The sequence below is a fragment of the Miscanthus floridulus genome, chromosome 6, assembly GCF_019320115.1.
Source record: "Miscanthus floridulus cultivar M001 chromosome 6, ASM1932011v1, whole genome shotgun sequence".
In the NCBI taxonomy this organism is placed as follows: domain Eukaryota; kingdom Viridiplantae; phylum Streptophyta; class Magnoliopsida; order Poales; family Poaceae; genus Miscanthus; species Miscanthus floridulus.
The window spans coordinates 80,617,493-80,638,529 of NC_089585.1; the positions used below are offsets into that span (position 1 = coordinate 80,617,493).

General features: G+C 46.2%; 2 protein-coding genes and 1 pseudogene across 3 annotated transcripts; all 3 read right to left on the minus strand.

Annotated features, from left to right (window-relative positions):
- Positions 1-10,212: 10,212 nt before the first annotated feature.
- LOC136458456 (putative FBD-associated F-box protein At5g56700) lies at positions 10,213-12,346 on the minus strand. Its single transcript, XM_066458390.1, has 3 exons — positions 11,245-12,346; positions 10,977-11,120; positions 10,213-10,855 (listed from the first exon to the last, which is right to left on the minus strand). The coding sequence occupies exons 1-3, from the start codon at positions 12,235-12,237 to the stop codon at positions 10,490-10,492; spliced, it is 1,503 nt and encodes a 500-aa protein (XP_066314487.1). The 5' UTR covers positions 12,238-12,346; the 3' UTR covers positions 10,213-10,489.
- A 240-nt stretch (positions 12,347-12,586) lies between these two features.
- On the minus strand, positions 12,587-15,799 carry LOC136458457 (F-box/FBD/LRR-repeat protein At1g13570-like). 2 transcript variants are annotated; one of them, XM_066458392.1, is made up of 4 exons: positions 14,677-15,799; positions 14,392-14,535; positions 13,990-14,283; positions 12,587-13,614 (listed from the first exon to the last, which is right to left on the minus strand). In XM_066458392.1, the coding sequence occupies exons 1-4, from the start codon at positions 15,679-15,681 to the stop codon at positions 13,567-13,569; spliced, it is 1,491 nt and encodes a 496-aa protein (XP_066314489.1). In that variant the 5' UTR covers positions 15,682-15,799; the 3' UTR covers positions 12,587-13,566. The 2 variants fall into 2 exon arrangements, with proteins under 2 accessions (XP_066314489.1, XP_066314488.1); XM_066458391.1 differs by lacking the exon at positions 12,587-13,614 and having other exon boundaries at positions 13,735-14,283.
- A 3,808-nt stretch (positions 15,800-19,607) lies between these two features.
- On the minus strand, positions 19,608-20,650 carry LOC136461455 (glutathione S-transferase T3-like; annotated as a pseudogene).
- Positions 20,651-21,037: the final 387 nt, after the last annotated feature.

Sequence of the window (21,037 nt, forward strand, 5' to 3'; positions counted from 1 at the left end):
GTTCATGATGTTGAATTTGATGAAACCAAGGGTTCACAAGAAGATAATAAGAACTTAGAAGATGTTAGAGGCATTCAACTTTCAAATGCCATGAAGAACATGGATGTTGGTGAATTGAGGCCTAGACAAGTGAATGATGATGAAGATGATCAAGTGCAAGTGCTTTCTAACTCAAATGTGTAAGATGATACAAATCAAGCTAGTACAAGTGGATCTCATAACAATGAACAAGATCAAGTGGCTAGTACATCATCTCAACCCAATGATCAAGCAAGTGTAAGCAATCAAGTTCTAATCCTCCAACCAACCAATGTTGCAAGGGATCATCCATTTGACACTATAATTAGTGATATTTCTAGAGGTGTACAAACAAGATCAAGATTGGTTTCATTTTGTGAGCATTTCTTGTTTGTCATCCATTGAACCAAAGAAGATAGATGGAGCATTGAAGGATGTTGATTGGGTGAATGCTATGCATGAAGAATTGAATAACTTCACAAGAAATCAAGTATGGGAATTAGTAGAGAGACCAAAGGGACATAATGTGATTGGAACCAAATGGGTCTTTAGAAACAAGCAAGATCAAGATGGAATAGTAGTAAGGAACAAAGCAAGATTGGTAGCACAAGGCTATACACAAATTGAAGGTCTTGACTTTGGAGAAACATATGCCCCGGTTGCTAGATTGGAAGCAATTAGAATCTTGCTAGCCTATGCTTGTGCCTACAACATCAAACTCTATCAAATGGATGTTAAGAGTGCATTTCTCAATGGTTACATCAATGAAAAAGTATATGTTGAGCAACCTCCTAGTTTTGAAGATGACAAGAAGCTCAACCATGTGTACAAGTTGAAGAAGGCATTATATGGCTTGAAGCAAGCACCTAGAGCATGGTATGAGAGATTGAGAGACTTCCTACTCTCTAAAGGGTTCATAATAGGCAAAGTTGACACCACTCTTTTCATCAAGAAGATTAGAAAAGATTTATTTGTGTTGTAAATCTATGTTGATGATATCATATTTGGATCAACCAATCAAGACTTTTGTGATGAGTTTAGAAAGATGATGGCTAATGAGTTTGAGATGTCCGATTGAAGAGTTAAGTTACTTGGTCTTCAAATCAAATAATTGAACAAGGCAAGTATATCAAGGACATGATCAAGAAGTTTAGCATGAGTGATAGCAAAGCTATTAGCACACCAATGGGAACAAATGGCAAAGCTATTAGCACACCAATAGGAACAAATGGCAACTTGGATAGTGATGCAAGTGGCAATATGGTGGATCAAAAATTATATCGGTCTATGATTGGAAGCCTACTCTATGTGACCGCATCAAGGCCGGATGTCATGTTTAGTGTATGCATGTGTGCAAGATTTCAAGCCTCACCAAGAGAAAGTCATTTGAAGGCTACAAAGAGAATTTTGAGGTACTTGAAGCATACACAAAATATTAGTTTATGGTATCCTAAAGGAGCAAAGTTTGAGCTAGTTGGTTACTCCAACTTGGATTATGTGGGATGCAAGGTTGAAAGGAAGAGCACCTCAGGCACATGTCAATTGTTGGGAAGATCACTTGTTTCATGGTCATCAAAGAAGCAAAATAGTGTTGCATTATCAACCGCCGAAGCCAAATACATATCCGCCGGTAGTTGTTGTGCACAAGTATTTTGGATGAAGGCCACTTTAAGTGACTTTGGAATCAAGTTCAATAAAGTGCCATTGCTATGTGACAATGAGAGTGCAATCAAGTTGACAAATAATCCAGTTCAACATGCAAGAACAAAGCACATTGATGTCTACCACCATTTCATAAGAGATCATTAATAAAAAGGGGACATTTGCATTGAGTGTAGGCACTGAAGATCAACTTGCCGATATATTCACCAAGCCATTGGATGAGAAAAGGTTTTGCAAACTAAGGAATAAGTTGAACATATTGGATTTCTCAAATATGTGTTGAGGCACCCCCCCCCCACTTATATGACACGCCTCTCATTCGAGCAATCCAAGGTAAAAGTTGATTGGCATGGCATATATCCTTGCTAAGGACATGTTTAGTGCATCTAGACATCTTTCACATTTAATAGACTCATTTATGAAAATCAAATGAATTTGATGATTATATGGTACCACTATTGCTTCTATGCTTGATTTGGTCTAGTGGTAGCATATGACATATTTGTGGGCTTGTAAACCTAGTGTTTAATCTAGAAAATGAGCTCTAAGTGTTTAACTCAACATGGTACAAGATAACCCTTATTTAGAGGTATGAAGAAGCTTGTCCTTGGATCAAACTAAGTTAAATGTCTATGACAAGTATTCTAGATTGAACCAAATTTAGAAAAATGATCCTCACCCCATTGATTGATATTGATAATCTTAACCTATCTATTTTTTAACCTTTGTGGTCATTGATGACAAAGAGGGAGAAAAATAAAGATATTAGTGATATTAGTACATGGGGAGAAAAACAAAAGATATTAGTGTACTAAGATAATGAAAAGACAACAAAGGAGAACTTGACACAGGGAGATAGATATGACAAAGGAAAGTGATCAATTAAAATTTTGAGCACACAAGTAGGGGGAGCAAGCTGTAACACCCCTGGTGTTATGAGCTTATTTAGCACCATGATTTAGTCCTAAGTAAAAAATTTTGAAACGAGTTTCTCGGATTTTTTATTTAAAAACATACTTGATGCGATGAGTGAATCCCATGACTCGGTTTTGTGGACTCGAATAAATGCCCAAGTTAAATTAGTTAGTGTGTAGAAATATTTAGGAATATCCGATAATGGTGGTAGCAAATAAATAGCGAACGGCTTGTTTCATTTATTAAGCATGAAAAATATTTTTTATAAACAAAAATACGATATGACTGGTATATAGTACTTAAGTAAAATTCAGAGCATGATTTTGGTTGCATTTAAAATATCGAGTAACAAATCTTAGTGCTTTAGCCATGTTTGAAAATATAATAGTTAGCTTGTTAAATGAATATTGAGAGCTGAAATAATAATGAGAGTGCCGTTGGCCACTCGCCTCACCTACCTCGTCGGTATGATGCGCGTATTGATGGATGAGTTGGCCGAGCTGCTGCTGCCGTGTACTGCTTGCTTGTTTTCCTTTACTCATTGCCTGCTCCGTCGCATCATTCTAGAGCAAACAACAAGTATTAGCAGCTCTTACCCCGTAGCAGTACCCGCATAGGACACAAGTGCACTCAGCAAGCAAGAAAGTGCATGCACACATGCAACCATGCCATGCTGCCCTGCCGGCCCTGCACTGCTCTCGCTAGACACGCACGTCGCCCTATAGCCAGCGCATTTTTATAGCACAAGCAGCCGAACCTTCACTGCTGCAGCAGACCTTTTCCTCCTCGCCTCTGCTCCCTTTTACTCTCTCGATCGTTGCCTCTGTCTGTCGGCCTTGATTGTCTCTAGCTACCTCTCTTTACTTTTGCCTGCCCCTATGCCGAGCTGAACTACTCAGCTCCATCTCCTTTGCTCGGCGCCCGAGCCATGCTGCGCCCCAGCGCCACTGCCGTAGCTCCCCGCTGTGGCCACATGCCTCACGCCCACGTCGCCTGGAGTCGCCCGACCAACGCTGCTGCGCGTCGATGTCGCCAGCTTTTTCCTTGTTTGTGCGCGAAGCTCCTTGGTCCCGCACTGCTGCCACACCCCACCGGGACCACCTCGCTATCGTTCGTGTCGTGCCTCACACCGCCGGTACCGGTCCTCTCCACACGCGAGCCCCGTGCTAGACCTATAGCTTCCCCGTGCGGCCCCTTCTAGGCACCTTCTCCGCACGCCGCTGCTCCACGGTGCCGCGCGTGTCTCTCCCTCGCTGCCCATGCTACCATGCACTAGCGCCCTTCCTCTTCTTCCCCACATCGTGCGTCCTCGCCGTGGCTGTCTCATGCCTGCCGTTGCTCTGCCTCCATCGCGAGCGCGCCCGCGCTCCCGTCGCCGGCCACCACACGCGCATGTGCGCACGAACCTCCTCGTCCCTCCTTTCATGCTGCTGGCCGCGCTACCCCGTGCCGTCCTCTCGAGCGCCTTCCTCATAGTCGTAGTCGAGCAGAGCCCCGTTCACCGTAGCCGCTCCGATCACCGGCCACGCCGTGCGCCCCTGGCTCGCGCTCGCCTCACGCCGAGCTCCGCATTGCCTCGCCTTCGCGCATTACCGTCGATGCCGTGGACTCATGCCCTACAGCGCCTCTATGCCTGCCGTCACCATCCCGCGGCCATCCATGTGCGCGCATGGCGGGTGCTCCTCGGGTTCTGCCCGGCCACGCTGTTTCCATCCTTGGGTGTGGCCGGAGCCACTGGCACTTCCCTACGCCGCCTCGCTTCACCTCCACCGCTAGTGAGCCACCGATTGGGCCGGCAAATCGCTTCCCTATCCGTGCTCTGTTTTGGAGGTTGAGGTGAGGACGTAAATATGTAAATACGGGGTTTTCCGAGGGTCTTGATGTAAAGACTGTGACTCGAATGAATAGTAGAATGGTAGCATACTAAATAGATAGAAACTTGGGGATGTTTTTGCAAATCTGTCAGCAAAACCTAGGCTTGCCCAGTTGGGCTAACTGGTTGGGCCGCCGGCCTCCTCTGTGGGCCGTCCGACCGGCCTGCTCTTGCGTTGCTGGGCCGCACGTGCGCTGTACGCCTACGGGCCAAACCAGCTTGTCCACCTGGACCGGCCTGGTGCCGCGCTGTGCATTGGGCCATGCGCCCCTGTGGTCCACACCGCGCTGCTAGGCTAGTTAGTGGCCACCGGCCCTTTTCCATTTCCGAAATGCTTTTCAAAAACAGGTTTCTCGTTTAACTTGTAAAATCAATATAAAATTGTGTAGGTGTCCAAAAATTATGAAACTGGTTTTGTTGAGTTCCTAAAATCATGAGCTACCTGTTAATAGATTTGTTCACATAGTTTGATAATATTTTTGGGAGCTATATAATTAATTGAACATACTTAATATTATAAAAATATAAACTTGTAGGAATTATTGTGATCAATTGGTAATATTGTTGAATCTAAAATTTGTACAGTAGACTACTAGTAATATTAGGTACTCACTGTAATTTTTGTAGCTCTAGAATAATTAGTTTGCTAAATAGATAAAGATGTCCTATTTCAAATAATGATTAAATTGATAGAATGGAATAAAGAAACAACTTGGGTTTATATAACTAAAATAATTATTAGGAAATAGCGTCTTATTCGACAACATGGATATGTAGCCTAAGTACGGTCGTCGTTAGAACTAGCTTGTTAACTTGAGAGGCATAAATCGTATTTTACAAGTCACGGTTGCAGATTGATTAATTACGTCTTTGCATTGCATCGCATTGCATATCATATAGGTACGATGATGGATCAATGGATCAATTGAAGGATGATTGGGAATCCGAAGATGATGCAATAGGCTTTCTATTCAGTTGATGGTGGATGATTAGAAGATGCAGATACTAATTTTTTAATATATATCTTGCCCAAGCAAGCCCTGGTGCATAACCCCTACTTTTCTACCGTTTAAATTATATTTGTGCATTAAGTTTTAAGGAGTTGAATGAAACCCACTTGCATATATATATCTTTATCCTATTAGTCTTACTAGTATAACATGATCGGGTAGATTGCTATGCTATAGGAACCGATAGAAGTCGAGTGATTGCCTGTCACTCGCGAGATATAGGAAATATGTTACTATATCATTATCACTTGGAAAATATAAATGGTGAAAAGGAAAAATGGTGACCGGACAGGGATATAGTTTGGGTATTGGTGGGTGTAAAAGGTTGTGTCGCCGTGGACACGGGGCATGGCTTGGTTACACTATTTTTCCCTGTCTGTGTCGGTTAAGGACCGGCCGTTGCATAAGACGCTAGGCAAGTCACAGATCTATTATCTCGAGCGCATACTTATGTATGGGCGCTTGGAAGACTTGTTGCTCTCTTATCGTGGGTTCCGGCTCTTTCTGGACCGTTTGTCAGGGTTTTATTTTGGTGAAGGAGGTCTTTGCACTGCACTGAGTCCAGGACTTAGGGACGGGGGTTTGGAGTCCTAGTTTGGATAGGGACCTAGGACTCTAGGACAGGATGGTGATGGGTTGGTCCTGCTTGTACCCAGGGTATAAACGGGGCGTGTGTTTTCGAGGTACCCAGCTGGGGACATTGGTTCATGAATCGCTGCCGAGTCGGTACGACTTGTCTTAACTTTAGCACCGTAGTAAGAACTGAAGATAAAAGATGGAAGATGGAAAAAGGAAATCTGATTGCTTACCACCTGCTTGAAAGTAGCATAGGTGCTTACATAGAATGGTCAGTTAATGAACCAATGCAACTATTAATAAAAATCGAATATAAGGATGCACGCTTAGTAATGCTTCCTACAGATGCAATAAACCCACAAGCCAGATAGCCTTGCATTTCCTTGGAGCCTTTTCTTTCCTTCTGTCAAGTAAGCCTTGCTGAGTACAATTGAGTACTCAGGGTTTTATTCCCCCTGTTGTAGGTGATAGGTGGATGCTAGAGTTGACCCTTGTGTATGGATACCTCCTGGTGGGCTCAGCGAGGATTCCTTTACGCTGTGATCGTAGTTGTTATTTATAACTCTCACCAAATGCTTTTATAAATGAAAGTTTCATAACATGTTGTCGTAGTTTATATATCAACACTTCATCATGTCATGAATAGATATTTATTTCTGCTGCAATTCTGATCACATGTTTATATTCTGTTGTTCAATTAAATTATTCATAACTCTGATAGTATGATTATATTCCGCTGTTATAATAATAAATATTGTACTATGATGTTGTATTAAAAAATGGTGTAAGAAATGGTTAAGAATGATGTAAGTTTTATTCTCTTATTTATGATCCTGATGGCAAAAATATGGATTTTCGGGTTCTCCCCTGGGGTGTGCCCGACGGAACCGAGTAATTTAGTGTTCTCCCTTGTGTGCTTAGTGTCTAATAGAAGACGAGCACTCCTATAAGACATTAGATTAGGCGGTTCTGCCACACAAGCTCATAAACTTGTATGGTGCATTTGAATGTGCATTTCATATGTTTGCTTGCATGACACAAGTTTTTAAATTTCAATATTTATGCTTGTGTGGTATATGATAGTTGTAGGTTTGAATGATGAAATGAAAAACTAGCATGCATAGGTTATCTAGAGATTTCATTTTCAAGTAGTATTGAGCTAACCATAGTGCTAAGGATGGTATAATGGTGCACTCCGATTGGTATCACGCTTAAAAGGTCCATCTTTTATACCTTAGCATCATTTAGTAGACATTGTCTCCTACATTTTCTATCTAAGCATATGTGTAAGCTATAATCCAAACTCTTAGCACATATGTAGAGGGAGAAATTGCTACCATACAGGGTTCATGAAACTTGTCCATATCCTTTTACACATGGTAATATGCTTGGACAAGCAACATGGATTCAATTGAATTTCAATTCATATCTTTGTGAAAGGGTTGTCATCAATTACCAAAAAGAGAGATTAAAAGCTCTTATTTGGTTCTGGTGAATTGATGAAACCCTAAGTGCTAACCTAGTTTATCAAGTGATCATAAGATAGGTAGCAAATTCCAAGTGATGAAGAAATTGTGAAGATCATGATGATGGTGATGCCATGGTGATGATCAAGCGCTTGGACTTAAAAAGAAGGAAGAGAAAAACAAAATGCTCAAGGCAAAGGTATAAATGGTAGGAGCTATTTTGTTTTGGTGATCAAGACACTTAGAGAGTGTGATCACATTTAGGTTCGATAGCCGTACTATTAAGAGGGGTGAAACTCGTATCGAAATACGGTTATCAAAGTGCCACTAGATGCTCTAACTCATTGCATATGCATTTAGGATCTAGTGGTGTGCTAACACCCTTAAAAATGTTTGAAAATATGTTAACACATGTGCACAAGGTGATACACTTGATGGTTGGCACATTTGAGCAAGGGTTAGAAACTTCACCAACGGAGTGTTCGCCCATAGAGTGCGGACAGTCCGACGGTGCCACCGGCGCTTTATATAGAAAAGACAGAGGTCACTGTAAGTGATCGGACGCTGGTCTCGGTTGGACCGGCGCGTCCGGTCAGTGGCAGCAGAGGGCGCGTGGTTTCGGTCTCATGACCGGGCACTGGCGCAAAAACTGACCGGACGCTCAGGGCCTGAGTCCGGTCAGTCTGACGTATGATGACGTTGAGTGACCGGACGCTGGGTGTGTCCGGTCGAGCATGACCGAACATGTCCGGTCATGATTTCTCGCTTCTGGATGCTTACTGGAAACGACCGGACGCTGAGGTCCAGCGTCCGGTCACTTCGAAGCAGCGCGTCCGGTCACCACTTAAGTGTACCGATGACCGTTGAGATCGGGCGATCATCGTTTGAAACCGATGACACGTGGCACACATCGCATGACCGGACGCAGAGGTCCAGCGTTCGGTCAATATGACTGGCGCGTCTGATCGCCCCGTATTCTGTGCAGTGAGGAGCCCAACGGCTCTATTTCGTGGAGGCTATTTAAGCCCCATGGCCGGCTCTAGCTCACTCTTTTGACCATTTGCATTGACATAGCAACCTTGTGAGCTTAGCCAAAGCCCTCCCACTCATCTTCATCATTGATTCAACATCTTTGTGAGATTGGGAGTGAATCCAAGTGCATTGGAGTGTTTGCATCTAGAGGCACTTGGTGTTCGTGTTTCGCTGCGGGATTCGCTTGTTACTCTTGGTGGTTGCCGCCACCTAGACGGTTTGGAGCAGCGAGGATCATCGAGTGAAGGTTGGTGATTGTCTCCGGCTCCGATCGTGGTGACTGTGAGGGGTTCTTGACCTTTCTCCGGTGGAAAGCCAAAAGGTACTCTAGTGAATTGCACGTGGCTTGTGTGATCCTTATCTTGTGTTGGTTGTGCGGCACCCTATTGAGGGTTTAGCGTGTGATGCCAATTAGCGCGTGAACCTCCAAGTGAGTGAACCGTCACAACGAGAACTAGCTTGCCGGCAAGCAAGTGAACCTCGATAAAAAATCATTGTGTTCATCATTTGATTCCGAGGTGATCGGTCTTCATTGGTATTCATTCTTGTGATTGATTGGTTCACTCCTCGACTCGGCGGTATAACCATCTTGCTCAATCTCTTTACATTACCGCAAACTAGTTATCAAGCACTTTAGTGTAGCTAGTTGTGAGAGCTTGTTAGTTTGGTTAGTGTGTCTCTTTAGTTAGCTTTTGAGAGTACACTAACTTAGTGTAGTGCCATAGTCATTGTGTGGTTAGAGACAATAGAAATTAGAATTGTGATAGGTGGCTTGTATTTTTTTTAGGCTAGCGCAATACTTGCTTCGCCTCATAATTGTCTAACCGGTCTGACCGGTTTGTTAAGTATTGTTGTATAAATTTTTAATAAGCTATTCACCCCTCTAGCCATTAGAACCTTTCACCCGGCCCGCTGACCATCGGGCCGGGCCGTGTTTGGGCCGGATCAAAATTGCGTGCTTCGTGTCGGGCCGTCGTGCCTCGGACTGCATTGACATTTATAGATATAGCGGACAGGTGGAGTCGGCGGTCGCCGGTCGGGACCCTCGGGGTCTGGTGCTGCTTTCCGCCGTGGGCCAAATGTTGGAAGTGGCTTTAACGCGGGCCCAAGTACCCCCGCAGTAGTTGTCAACAATTCTATTGGGAGAAAATTATTTCCTTGCCTAAAAAATACTGTTTAGTTTATTGGCCCTTTTTCTCTCGAACTTAGCTGACCCTAAAACTAAATTTGGTTGGTTTCTTGGCCCTTCCGTTCAGTCAGTCCGTCCGTGCTGTGAAACAGCCCTTTGGAGCGGCGCCAGAAGACCGGAATACCGCTGTCTTACCCGTTCCCTTGCTCTCCTCGCGTCTAAGCGCAGCCGGTCGGTCGCATTTGAGAAGGGCACCGCCACCAACGGCCAAACCCTAGGATGGAGAAGGGCGCCGCCATGGAAAAAAACTTTGTGACTTCCTGATTTCTCACCGAGCACATACATATCGTCACTGTGCAGGTACAATCTTCAATACGACTATACGAGCAATGGAAACTAGTCGAGTAGAATCAAACGGCAGGCTCAAGAAATTACATAGAACCACAATCATTAGGAGGTTACCAATACACAGAATCTGGGGTTACCAATATGACATTTTCCAGTTCCAACTATGCCCAGGATAAAGTAAATTTCCACTGAGAAACTTGCCAGTGACAACATTAGGAGGTAGTCAACTCAAGAGCAGCTATGCAGAATCTATATTTTCAATAGTGAAATGCCAAGCAGCATTTTGCATGAACTATATACCTCTCCTGATTCACTCAGAACTGTAATCACACTTACCAAGCTGATACTATCAACACAACACGAGACAACATTCTGGGGAATGCCTAGCAAGTATACACTGAATGACAAAAAAACAACTGACCAGCTCAGGAGAATAATAGATCGGTCATGTACTTGAGCTTCACCAATCAAAGGGGTCACTAACAGAAAGATCGGATGCTCTCTGAAAGTACCAGGCGCTGTCTCCCTCACGGACGACTGCCAACAGAGTAGGGCATTCGCTGGCTCGTTTCGCCGTGGTCAGAGACTTCAACTTAGCGAGCATCTCATCCACTGAGGCTTGATCTCCATTGGCCAATACAATCACAAGCTTCAGCAGCGATTGTGCCCTCTCTAGAATGAACTTGAGGAACGCGAGCTCGCAGCGCTCTCCTCTGAATTTGTCGAACACCACCTTGGTGATGTGTGTCTCTAGGCAGTCGATGGAGCCAACCTCTTCCCAGAACTTCGAATTGAGCTTGCCATCTGGCTCCTCAGCTTCATGAGACTGCAAAATCACCGTGTGTGTATATGTGACTCCACTAACAACGGTGATAATGCTCGAGGGTTTCGAAAGAGAGAGATTGAAATTAATAAACTATAACGATATGGGGTGAATGGGATCTCACCAGAACATGCAATGTCTCCACATTGGGAAAGCATCTCAGGAAAGTGGGTAGCATCTTAGCTTCCTTGCGGATTCTGAATTGTATCTTCAAGGCCAAGATCTTGACACTTGGAACCATGCTAGATGGGATCATCTTTGTTCCACTCTACAGCACAATTGAGAACATGGATTAAAATTGAAGGTAACATTTGGATCGATGCATAGATAGAGCTATGCTTATGCAATTATGAATTATGCAACGTAGGAGGAAACAAAGGAGAAAGAGATACCTCAATTATGGTGCTGCCAATCTGGAGCTGGTGGATGCTTGGCTCCAGGTAGCCGAGCACCTTGAGCTCGGTGGCGTGGCCAATCCTGACCCTGGTGCGGAAGGTGACGGAGCCGATGATCATGCATTGGCACGCCTGCCACAGGATTAGGCGCTGGAGGCGCGGGGCGACGACCACGTCGAGCTCATCCGCCAGGGACTTCCAGAAGACAAGGCACTGGAGGCTGCAGCTGCGGATCCGGACAGAGCGGGTGTGGTAGAGGCTGGCGATAATGGCGAACTTCTCGAGCACGGGGCTGCAGGCGAGCAGGTGGTCGATGTCCCTGGCGTGGATGGTGGTAGCGCAGAGTCCAATCTCCTGGAGGCGGGGGAACACGGCGGCTCGGCCTCGCGGGAGGGCGGCGGTGTCCGGGAATTGCCAGAAGCCGAGGTAGAAGGTGCGGAGGGAGGCGATGTGGAGGACGTCGACGGGGAGGCGCAGGGAGCGGGGGAAGGGGCGGTTGACGAGGACGAGGTCCTCGACTCCCCCCGCGACGAGGACCCGGAGCCAGTACTGGAGAATGCCGTGGCGCGCGGCCAGCTCCATGCAGCAGCAGGTGAGGCGCACGAAGCGGATGGGGCCCCTGTGCCCGCCGACGACGCGGGAGACGGCGTCGGTGACGGCTGGCCAGTTGACGGGCGCGGAGCGGCCGCCGCCGCCGTCGCGGAAGACGAGGAGGTCGGAATCGTCGAGGACGAGCGGCGTGGAGGCCCAGACGCGGCGCCAGCGCCTGGAGAGCGCGGTGGTGCGCGCTGCGTCCTTGGCGGGGAGGCGCGCCACGATGTTGGAGAGCACCGCGTCCGGGAGGCGGCTGATGCGGTCCTCGCCGCCGCCGCCGCCGCGGGGGCTGTTGGAGCGACGGGAGGCACCGGTGGTGCGGAAGGGCGGGGCGGGGAGGCAGGGGAGGACGACACGTATGATGTCCTCCATCTCCACGACGGCCTCCGGAGCCATAGCTGCGAGGCGACGGCGACGCTCCTAGCCCGCGCCGCGCCCGTGAAAGAAGAGGGAGGGTTTTCTGTTGAGCTCGCGTGCTGTGCAGTGCTGTGTGGGCGGCGGCGAGTTCGGCTGGGGTTTTCTGGGCGAAATCAAATGAGGGACACCGGCGTTCGGTTCCTCGCTTTCTCCCCCACGCACGCAGGCCCATCGGTCAGTTATACGGAAAATTAGGGACGCTGATTAGTCCGTTTGCAAATTAGAGCGGGTGGTACACTGTCACTGCTATGTGGCAGCGTTCGGGACTCTTTTTTTTTTTTTTTTTGAGATGAACGGAGCTTCATTGATCAGATAGTTTCAGAATTACAATATTTTGCTAGCAGTTCATGGATGCCCAACCGAGGATTATTATGCCGCTTCTCCATTACTCGATCGTGTGAAACTTGTCTAGCACACAAATGAGCTACCCTATCACAATCTCTATTTGCAAAAGCAAAGGTAAACTCATTGAAGCTCCTTGAGATAATCCTGATATCACCAAGGATGAGGCTAATCGCAGAGCGCTGATCGTCCATTGCTTCCCAAAGGTTCACTAGCACCATGCAGTCGGTTTCTAGGCAGAACTTGGACACAGCGTTCGGGACTTCGGGACAGCTTGTTGGCTGTTGCTGCTGCAATTCTACAACTACGTGCTGGCTTTACGTTTGGCACGTGAGTGACCGGATAGAGTTGCATCCACAGTACCTTACAAATGGAATATTGATCTCTAATCTAATAAAAAACGAGTATTAATAGATCGTCAACCGTAATCACGCCATACGCCAGTACCTGGTCGTGCACATTTTCGGGCTGGTGGGTGCAAAAACTAGCAAGCAAATCGAGACACCCAGCGGCTGGTACAAACCATCGAACACCATTCCTGCCACCGCCATCTGATTCCAGAAACTGAAGCATTCCATATAACAGCTAAACAACAAATTGATCATCCCTGGATTACTTCAGAAGTTCAGATTGATATAGACACAGCTGCCACTAAAACCAGCGACATACCTACCAGTCCGAAGCATTCCAAAATCACATGATTCATCTCGCCCCTTGATTGATTGCTTCACGATCCAAGTAAAACAACAGGCACCATGATTGTAGACAGGTACAATATCTGTGCCTCTGAACAGCTGACCTTATCAGTGAACACACACACATGCCCTCTTGAATCAGAGTGAATACGTGAAAGACCACGGACCATATAGTAGCTAAAGAAAATTGTGCAGAAAAACACCGTCGCGTCAACTGATCAACGAGATAACTTGTAAACAACGTTGTGGGCACAACCGGATGAGTACTCAATTAAACAGGTTCACCAGTTTGTGAGCATTTGCGCTCAAACCTGACAATCTATAACAAATAGCAACAATGGAACTAGTTAATTTCGACCAACAACCAAAAAGGCATTTGATGAAACAGCATTGCATCACAAAGAAATAAACTGTAGCTAATTTGAAACCTTAAGCAGCATGGGCTAACTAGCCTGTCTCATGTTCAAAGCTACTATAATGTAATTTTTTGAGATGACAGTAAACAATCTAGACAACAAATATGCCAGCGATCCAAATATGTCCTGCAATTGACAGATAGTGAAATGGGAATGTTGGCGGTTCAGCAAAATGGCTCTGCGAACATCCAAAACCTAGAACTTCAGCAATCAAAAGGGTCGCTCACGGAAAGATCAGATGCTCTGTGGAAGCTCCACACGCAGCCTCCATTACGCACCAAGATGGTCAACTTGCGGTCTTTGCTGGCCCGTTTTGCGCAAGCCAGAGGTTTCAGTTTGGCTACCATCTGCTCCAACGAGGCAGGATCATCTCCATCGGCCAAAACAATCACCATCTTGTGCAACAGCTGTGCTCTCTCCCAGATGAACCTAAGGAATGCGAGCTCGCTGCGGTCCCCTCGGAAGTTCTTGAACACCACCCTCTTGATTTGGGATTCAAGGCAGCTGATGGGGCCAGCTTCCTGCCAGAACTTGAAGTTGAGCTTGCCCGTGGGCTCATCAGCTTCATCAGACTGCAGAATCAAAATGCTGCTAGTTCAATTATCCGTGATTCAAGTTAAGCATCATACACTGAAGATGGCGCAGATGCTAAATCAGGACAAGGGGGAATGGAGTCTCACCATGATATGTAATGTCACCACATTGGGAAAGCATCTGAGGTAGCTTGGCAGCATTCTAGCTTCCTTGCGAACTCCAAACCGGACCTTCAAAGCCAGGATATGGACACTTGGAACAATGGTACGTGGACTCGGCTTTCTCCCAGCCTACCGAAAAGTTTGGAATTCACGATTACTTGAATGTAATGCTAATGATGGTTCCACATATGAAGCTTATGGAGGAATCCATATATGTATTGCAGCAAGCAGCATTGCCTGAGTACATCAATTTGACGAAATTGAGCTCACCTCGATGATAGTGTTGGAGATCTCGAGCACGTGGATCCTTAGGTCCAGGTAGCCGAGCACCTTGAGCTCCTGGACGTAGCCAATGTTGAGCCTGGTGCGGAAGTCATCAGCGAGACGGGCACCGGGGCACTCACTCCACAGGATGAGCCGCTCGAGGCGCGGGACGACGAGCACATTGACCTCGTTGGCGACGGACATCCAGAAGAGCACGCAACGGAGGCTCCGGCTGCGGACGCGAACGCAGTCCGGCGAGTTGTCGCAGGCAACGAGCGCGAGCTTCTCCAAGAGGGGGCTACACTGGAGGAGGTGGTCGATGTCCGCGGTCTTGATGTCGGTGCGGCAGAGCCCGAGCTCGACGAGGTGGGGGAAGGCAACGTTACCGCGGCGGAGGGACTTGGTGCTCCCGGGGAACTCGTCCCAGAGGCCGAGGTAGAGGCTGCGGAGGGAGGCGACGCGGAGGATGTCGGCGGGGATTTTCGCCTTGAGGGGCCAGCGAGGGCAAACGAGAACGAGGTCATCGACGCCCTTCTCCGCGACGACGCGGAGCCAGTCGCGGGCGAGCGCGCCGCGGTCGCGCGCCGCCGCGTAGCTGCAGACGTTGGTGAGGCGGACGCAGTGGAAGGGGCCCGGGTGCGCGGCGAGGACGCTGGAGACGGCGTCGGCGATGGAGCGCCAGTCGGTGCCGAAGCCCAAGGGGCCGTCGGGTTCGTCCGGGTCCGGGAGGAGGTGGGCGTCGTCGAGGACGAGCGGCGTGGAGGCCCAGACGCGGCGCCAGCGCGGGGAAAGCGCGGCGGTACGGGCGGCGTCCTTGATGGGGAGGCGGGAGACGATGTTGGAGAGCAGCGCGTCCGCCAGGCGGCTGATGCGGTCCTCGTCGGCCTCGGCTTCACCGACGACGGAACAGGCGGCGGCGGAAACGGAGCCCTCGGCGGGCGAGGGGATGGGCTGGGTGGGGATGCAGGCGAAGATCTCTTCCATGATGCCGCGGCCCCCCGTGGAGGCCATCGCTGCGGGCCGCGGCGCCGGACCGGAGAACGGAGAGGGCTTTGGTTGGGGAGGCGTCAGGCGTGGGATCGGTGAGGAGGTGGTGACGTAGGGCGTGATTGGTTGCCCCGACGGGGCGGTCCAACGTCTATCCGGCACGAGTGGGTGCACTGAGGGCGTGTTTGGATTGAGCCCTCGCAGGCAGATGCCTGTCAGGCAGCTGATCCTATCCCCAGGCATGGAAAATCGGACGCCTGAGACTCACGCGAGCTCCAGGCAAATCTGGCCAGTCTGAAACCAAACAAGCCCTGAGGGCGTGATCGGTACGCTGGCTCGTATTATATATGCTCGATTCTCTCTCTTTCTTCTCCGCCATCCCGCACGTCTTTATCTTCTCGATTTCTCCTTCCTTCTCGATCCTGGACACCGCGATACTTGGCGGGAACGATTTCGGCTTACGCGGGAGATCTCATTCTAGGCTAGGGTTACCGTCCTCATTTCGCGCCTCTCCTTCCTCCCCTGGTTTGGTGCGCTCTCTCCTCTTCCTCCCCATCGAGCTCGCTTGACCTATACGGTCAACCTCCACCGGCGGATTCGTGTTGGTCCTCCAGTGCTCCAATAGTATATCTCACCTGCCCCCATCTCCTACCCCTCTCTGTACGGTGATTTCTGTTGAATCGTTTGTGGATTTTGTTTGCTGTCCACTGATATTATGGTTCATGTTCTTAGATACTTAGATCTGGGCGACATTTTTGCTGATCTACATGTTTATATTTGCTTTCGTCTTGTTCCGCCCTTAGATCTATATGATGTGCACCTCTTATTTGTTGTACACATGTGTTGTCGCCTAGATTTTTGCACATGATGATGTCTAGTCCGATTTACAAACTGAGCAAAGTGCCTTGGTCGATGATGTTTACTTTGTAACCCTAGGCGCTGGAGGAGCACCCTATGGTGTGGCAGCCGCGTCTTACTTAAGTTCATAGCTCTGATTCTAGTGAGGGTTCTTTGTGCTGAAGCATCTAGAATTTATGACTGTGATGTTCAATCTCTTGATATGACTGTGATGTTCAAACTCTTGGTATCTATTTGGCCAATGATGCAACATGAAAAATAAACTCTGAGGTGGCTGCAATTTGTTTTTTGTGCATTCTATATGATTCTCATGGCTGTCATCAAACCATGGGACATGATCTTAGTTTTCTTCTATCTGTTTTTGTTTGCCTTGGCAGCCACCTATGATTAAGTACCTAAAAATTGTACCAACATATCATTAAGCTGAGACCTCACTTACTTTGCCAATGATGATATCATATTAAGCATGTCAACTACGTTACCAAGAACTGATGACCTTGAGCTTGTGTTGAGGTACTGGAACTTTGTTTCTTACTCTGTTTGTTTCTTATGCTCTAAGCTCAAGGTCAACCGTGGAGCAACTGATATCTGAGGCCAATGTGTTGAATACTACATCATTTGATCACCATCTTATTATTGGTATTTTGTGTACCTGGGCTACATGCCATGCACAGGTCACTGGTTTTCCAAACTGCTGAGTAGAGTGGTAACCTCACCAAAATCATACCTGTGTGCTCATACCTTCTGTCATGCGCCAAACAAAACACAGCTGGGCACACCAATTCATACCACAAAACCGTCCACACAAACAACCAAACACGATTCCTATGATCTAGTATGCTACACTCATTTACAACCAAACAGGCCAAGGTGCATGGTCTCATCTGGGATAGTTCGAGCCTGCACAGGCCCTCCATCCCGGCTGGCAGACCAAGGAGCAACCAATCACGCCCATAGTGGATGGTGTTGTGGTGACCAACGCCGCGCCATGAGGATGTCCCCGCTCCGCCACTCGGGCACTGGGCTTGTGGGGTTTCAGTTCCTGCCCCGGCCCAATGTCGGAACCAGATTTATCTGCAGCCCACCAGCTAGTCCCAATCAGTTTAGTTTTTGTTGGCATGTTCTCAGTAAATAAGAACTTCTTCTCCAGCCGTCGAGTTATAGCTGAAGTTTATTTCTCAAAAAAGAAAAAAGCTGAAGTTTTAGGAATGAGATCCACTGCAGTCGGGCTCGGCGACGGTTCTCTGTAGTCGTTGCATCTGCGCTGTCCGTGGCAATCCAACGGTGATCCCACGAAATTGCACTTTCAGGAAACATGTGTCTCTTACAGTCTTACAGCAGCCACTCGAGTGGCCCATCTAAAAGCCCATGACACTATGTGTGTGAACAAGCTCGCCATGGGCGAGTCGGTCCTTGTTCTTTTTATCTGGCCTCCGCTTTATTCGTTATCTCACAAACTCGTGGGTTAGCTTCCTTACTGCCTTAGCAGCCAGAACACAATGCAATTTACCAAATATAATACTTCCAATCCAAATAAAGCAGCTTGGATATGCTCGATAGTCTCATAGAGCTTTGCGTGCCGGGAGCTCTAGCTCGCCCACGATGGGCATGCACATCTCACCAGTTGTCAGAGCCTGAGCACCAATGTAGCTCCTAACAATGGGTTGATAGGTATCACATGATTTACTCATCAAAATAGAAATTAACAGCCCTATTGAAAAAATTATACTCTACTCCACACAAGAACTAATTAAAGCATCACATGCTAATTTGCTACCATATAATTTGCTAGCAATTAAAACCACCATGTATTTTGCTAGGACTTAAAAGCATCACATACTAACAATCATCAAAATCATCATGTAATTTGCTATGAATTAAAATAGGTTTATAGATACCAACCTTTTGGAAGATGGATTCACCACGATTTGGATGTCTTCCTCAAAATCCAATTGAAAAGTGTTCTCTAAAATGGAGAAACAACTAAGCAGTCTAGCCATCAAAACAATTGTAAAGCTACAAATTCAAAGAAATGGATGCTTTTTACTAACCTTAAAGAAAGAAGACCATGCCCATGTTTGAAAATCCAAGAACTTCATTGAGCATTTTGGTCAACAACGGCTGCAACAATGGAGGGAGTAGGGAAAACACGCGACTCCTGGGTGAGTGTGCTCGGGATAGGAGAGAGGGGGAGGAGAGGACGACAGCTCTTTGTACTATGGTTTATCACTATCAGCTTAAGCCAAAAACCGTCAATGATAGCAGCATGTCACTACCGGTTTGTGGCTAAAACCTACGGTGATATATCATCGTCGGTTTACTGTCGATTCTAGTCACAAACCGGCAGTAGTGTGTACTTTCACTATCGGTTTTTGCGGACCTCCAATCATTTTCCGATTTTGATGCTAAGAACCGGCATTGAAGAGTTATCACTATCGGTTCAATAGCAACTGACACTGATGGGCCGACACGGAAACTCAAATCTATAGTAGTGCAATTCAACTTGTCATGAATGACGGCTTGTATCATTATGCACAATATGATTGTTGAAGACGAGGGAGTTGACCAAAAAGATTTCAGATATGATGATGTGGGAGAAAAGGTGACTGTATCACACGATGATACACCCGAGGTCGATGCATTTATTCAAAATTACAAGAAGATCAAGGACAAGGAGACACACACAACTTCAGGCCGACCTTATCGAGCACTTGTGGCATAATTTTCTAGATTTATATACAAAATTACAAATAGTATTTTGGAATGATTTCATTTACTACCACGACATCAAGGCATTCTGTATTAGTTTGAGGACCTATATTCTTTGTTTGATGTAAAAGATGCAATGGATGGCATTCATAGTACCCCTATCAGTATCTACAAATACATTGTTCATGGCATCAACATATAAATGTGATGGTGCAAACGTTAGAAGCAACTCCATATATTCTAGCATGATATAGATAACATGGTTCAATACAAGAACATTAATGAATCCGATATGCTGTGAAATGGTGGCAACTAAAATGTTTCAGAAAATTAGACATGTCTCACACTATGTGCAAATCTAAAAATTGAAGAACATGGTACTACTAATTTTCAAGCCTTCTTGCAAGTATACTCTCCTGTAGATCAGCATAGAACTGTTGTTGTTCGGTTGACATGGTGCTCGTATCAACATTCATAATTCTTTCTTCTTCTAGATCCCGCTCGAAGTCAAATTTATCTTTGTCAAGTTTTATCCTTTCTTCCTGTAAAGCAAGGGCTTTTTGGCACATCTCATGTTTCTTCAACTCCCTTTCCTCTTTATTCAACTCCTTCTCAGCATCCACCTCTTTCTTCTTTGCCAATAAGTAATCCAAAGCTTGAATGCTGGAACACTGCTTTAATTTCTATTTTTCCATCTTATTAGTCCATGTAGGCCTGTCCACTTTAGTTATTGCAGTATGAGTCTCATCTACATTACCAGTGATAGGTTTTGGTATATGTTGGCGCCTATGCATCCACTTGGAATGGTCTTTGAGAATTTTCCAGCAATATATGTACTGGAAAGTCCTGTGAAATTGGTCGTCATTCTTATACATAGTTAATGTGTTTGCTTGCTGCAATGGGAAACAAAGGTAACACATGAGATTCAGCAAAAACATAGGAAATTGCCATGTCAAGGTAGGTCATCAAACCTTGTCATCGACAGATGTACCACTCCTTCAGTGATGAAAGCAGTTCGTTATGTATGTGTATATTTCTACTGGTGCTGATTTCTAGCCTTTGAAACACAACTAGCAAATATGTTGCAATCATGTTGTATAGCTGACCACCGACTCATTAGAGAGCTTTGTGTCCGATCAAAATCAAAATCCTTCTTTGAATGAAAGTAATCATGTATTCTTTTCCAATCGGTATTTTTTGATTGATTGACTCATCACACAGGATCCAAACTCACATTTAGCCATGCTGACACCAGCACTTCGTCCTCCTTAATAGTGAAATATTTGGACCTTTTCTGATTTCCTTTCATTGCAGCAGGGACCTCATCGCGTGCTTGTAATTCATTATGACGTGGGATACTGTTAGACACTGCACCTGGAGTGAAACCCTCCATAATAATGTCGGTCAAAGGTCTCCCTGAATCCATTTTGGCTATAAAAACAAAACACAAGGAACATATTAGATGATGAACTGAACATGTTATCAAAGAGTAAAATAAAAGGAAAGTGCATTGTCTAGATGTACTATAAATTATAGCCTAATAATTTTCTGCAGACTGAGAAAGAATTTACCAAAAGGTCTTATGGGACTGAACACATTATTTTTGTAGACACATCTGGTATTGTAAATGTGCTTTCTCCAAGTACTATCTGCTACTTTTAGGAAAGGCACCAATGTGCTCGCACTATTAAACAAGGTGGCACCATATGTGCTGCAATAAGCGTCTCAAAAAAAAGATGTGCTCAAATAAGTACATTCTAAAGTTTACTAAGATAAATATTTGTAAGTGCTCATTTTTGCAATCCTAAATAAC

What these genes read in the sequence shown, in the direction of transcription:
- LOC136458456 (XM_066458390.1), bottom strand. Translation starts at nt 12,237, where the DNA reads ATGGCTCCGGAGGCCGTCGTGGAGATGGAGGACATCATACGTGTCGTC. An exon ending in TTGGCAGCACCATAATTGAG is followed by an intron (nt 11,121 to 11,244) that starts GTATCTCTTTCT and finishes ATTGTGCTGTAG; the next exon opens with AGTGGAACAAAGATGATCCC. An exon ending in TGGAGACATTGCATGTTCTG is followed by an intron (nt 10,856 to 10,976) that starts GTGAGATCCCAT and finishes GTGATTTTGCAG; the next exon opens with TCTCATGAAGCTGAGGAGCC.
- LOC136458457 (XM_066458391.1), bottom strand. Translation starts at nt 15,681, where the DNA reads ATGGCCTCCACGGGGGGCCGCGGCATCATGGAAGAGATCTTCGCCTGC. An exon ending in TCTCCAACACTATCATCGAG is followed by an intron (nt 14,536 to 14,676) that starts GTGAGCTCAATT and finishes ACTTTTCGGTAG; the next exon opens with GCTGGGAGAAAGCCGAGTCC. An exon ending in TGGTGACATTACATATCATG is followed by an intron (nt 14,284 to 14,391) that starts GTGAGACTCCAT and finishes TTGATTCTGCAG; the next exon opens with TCTGATGAAGCTGATGAGCC.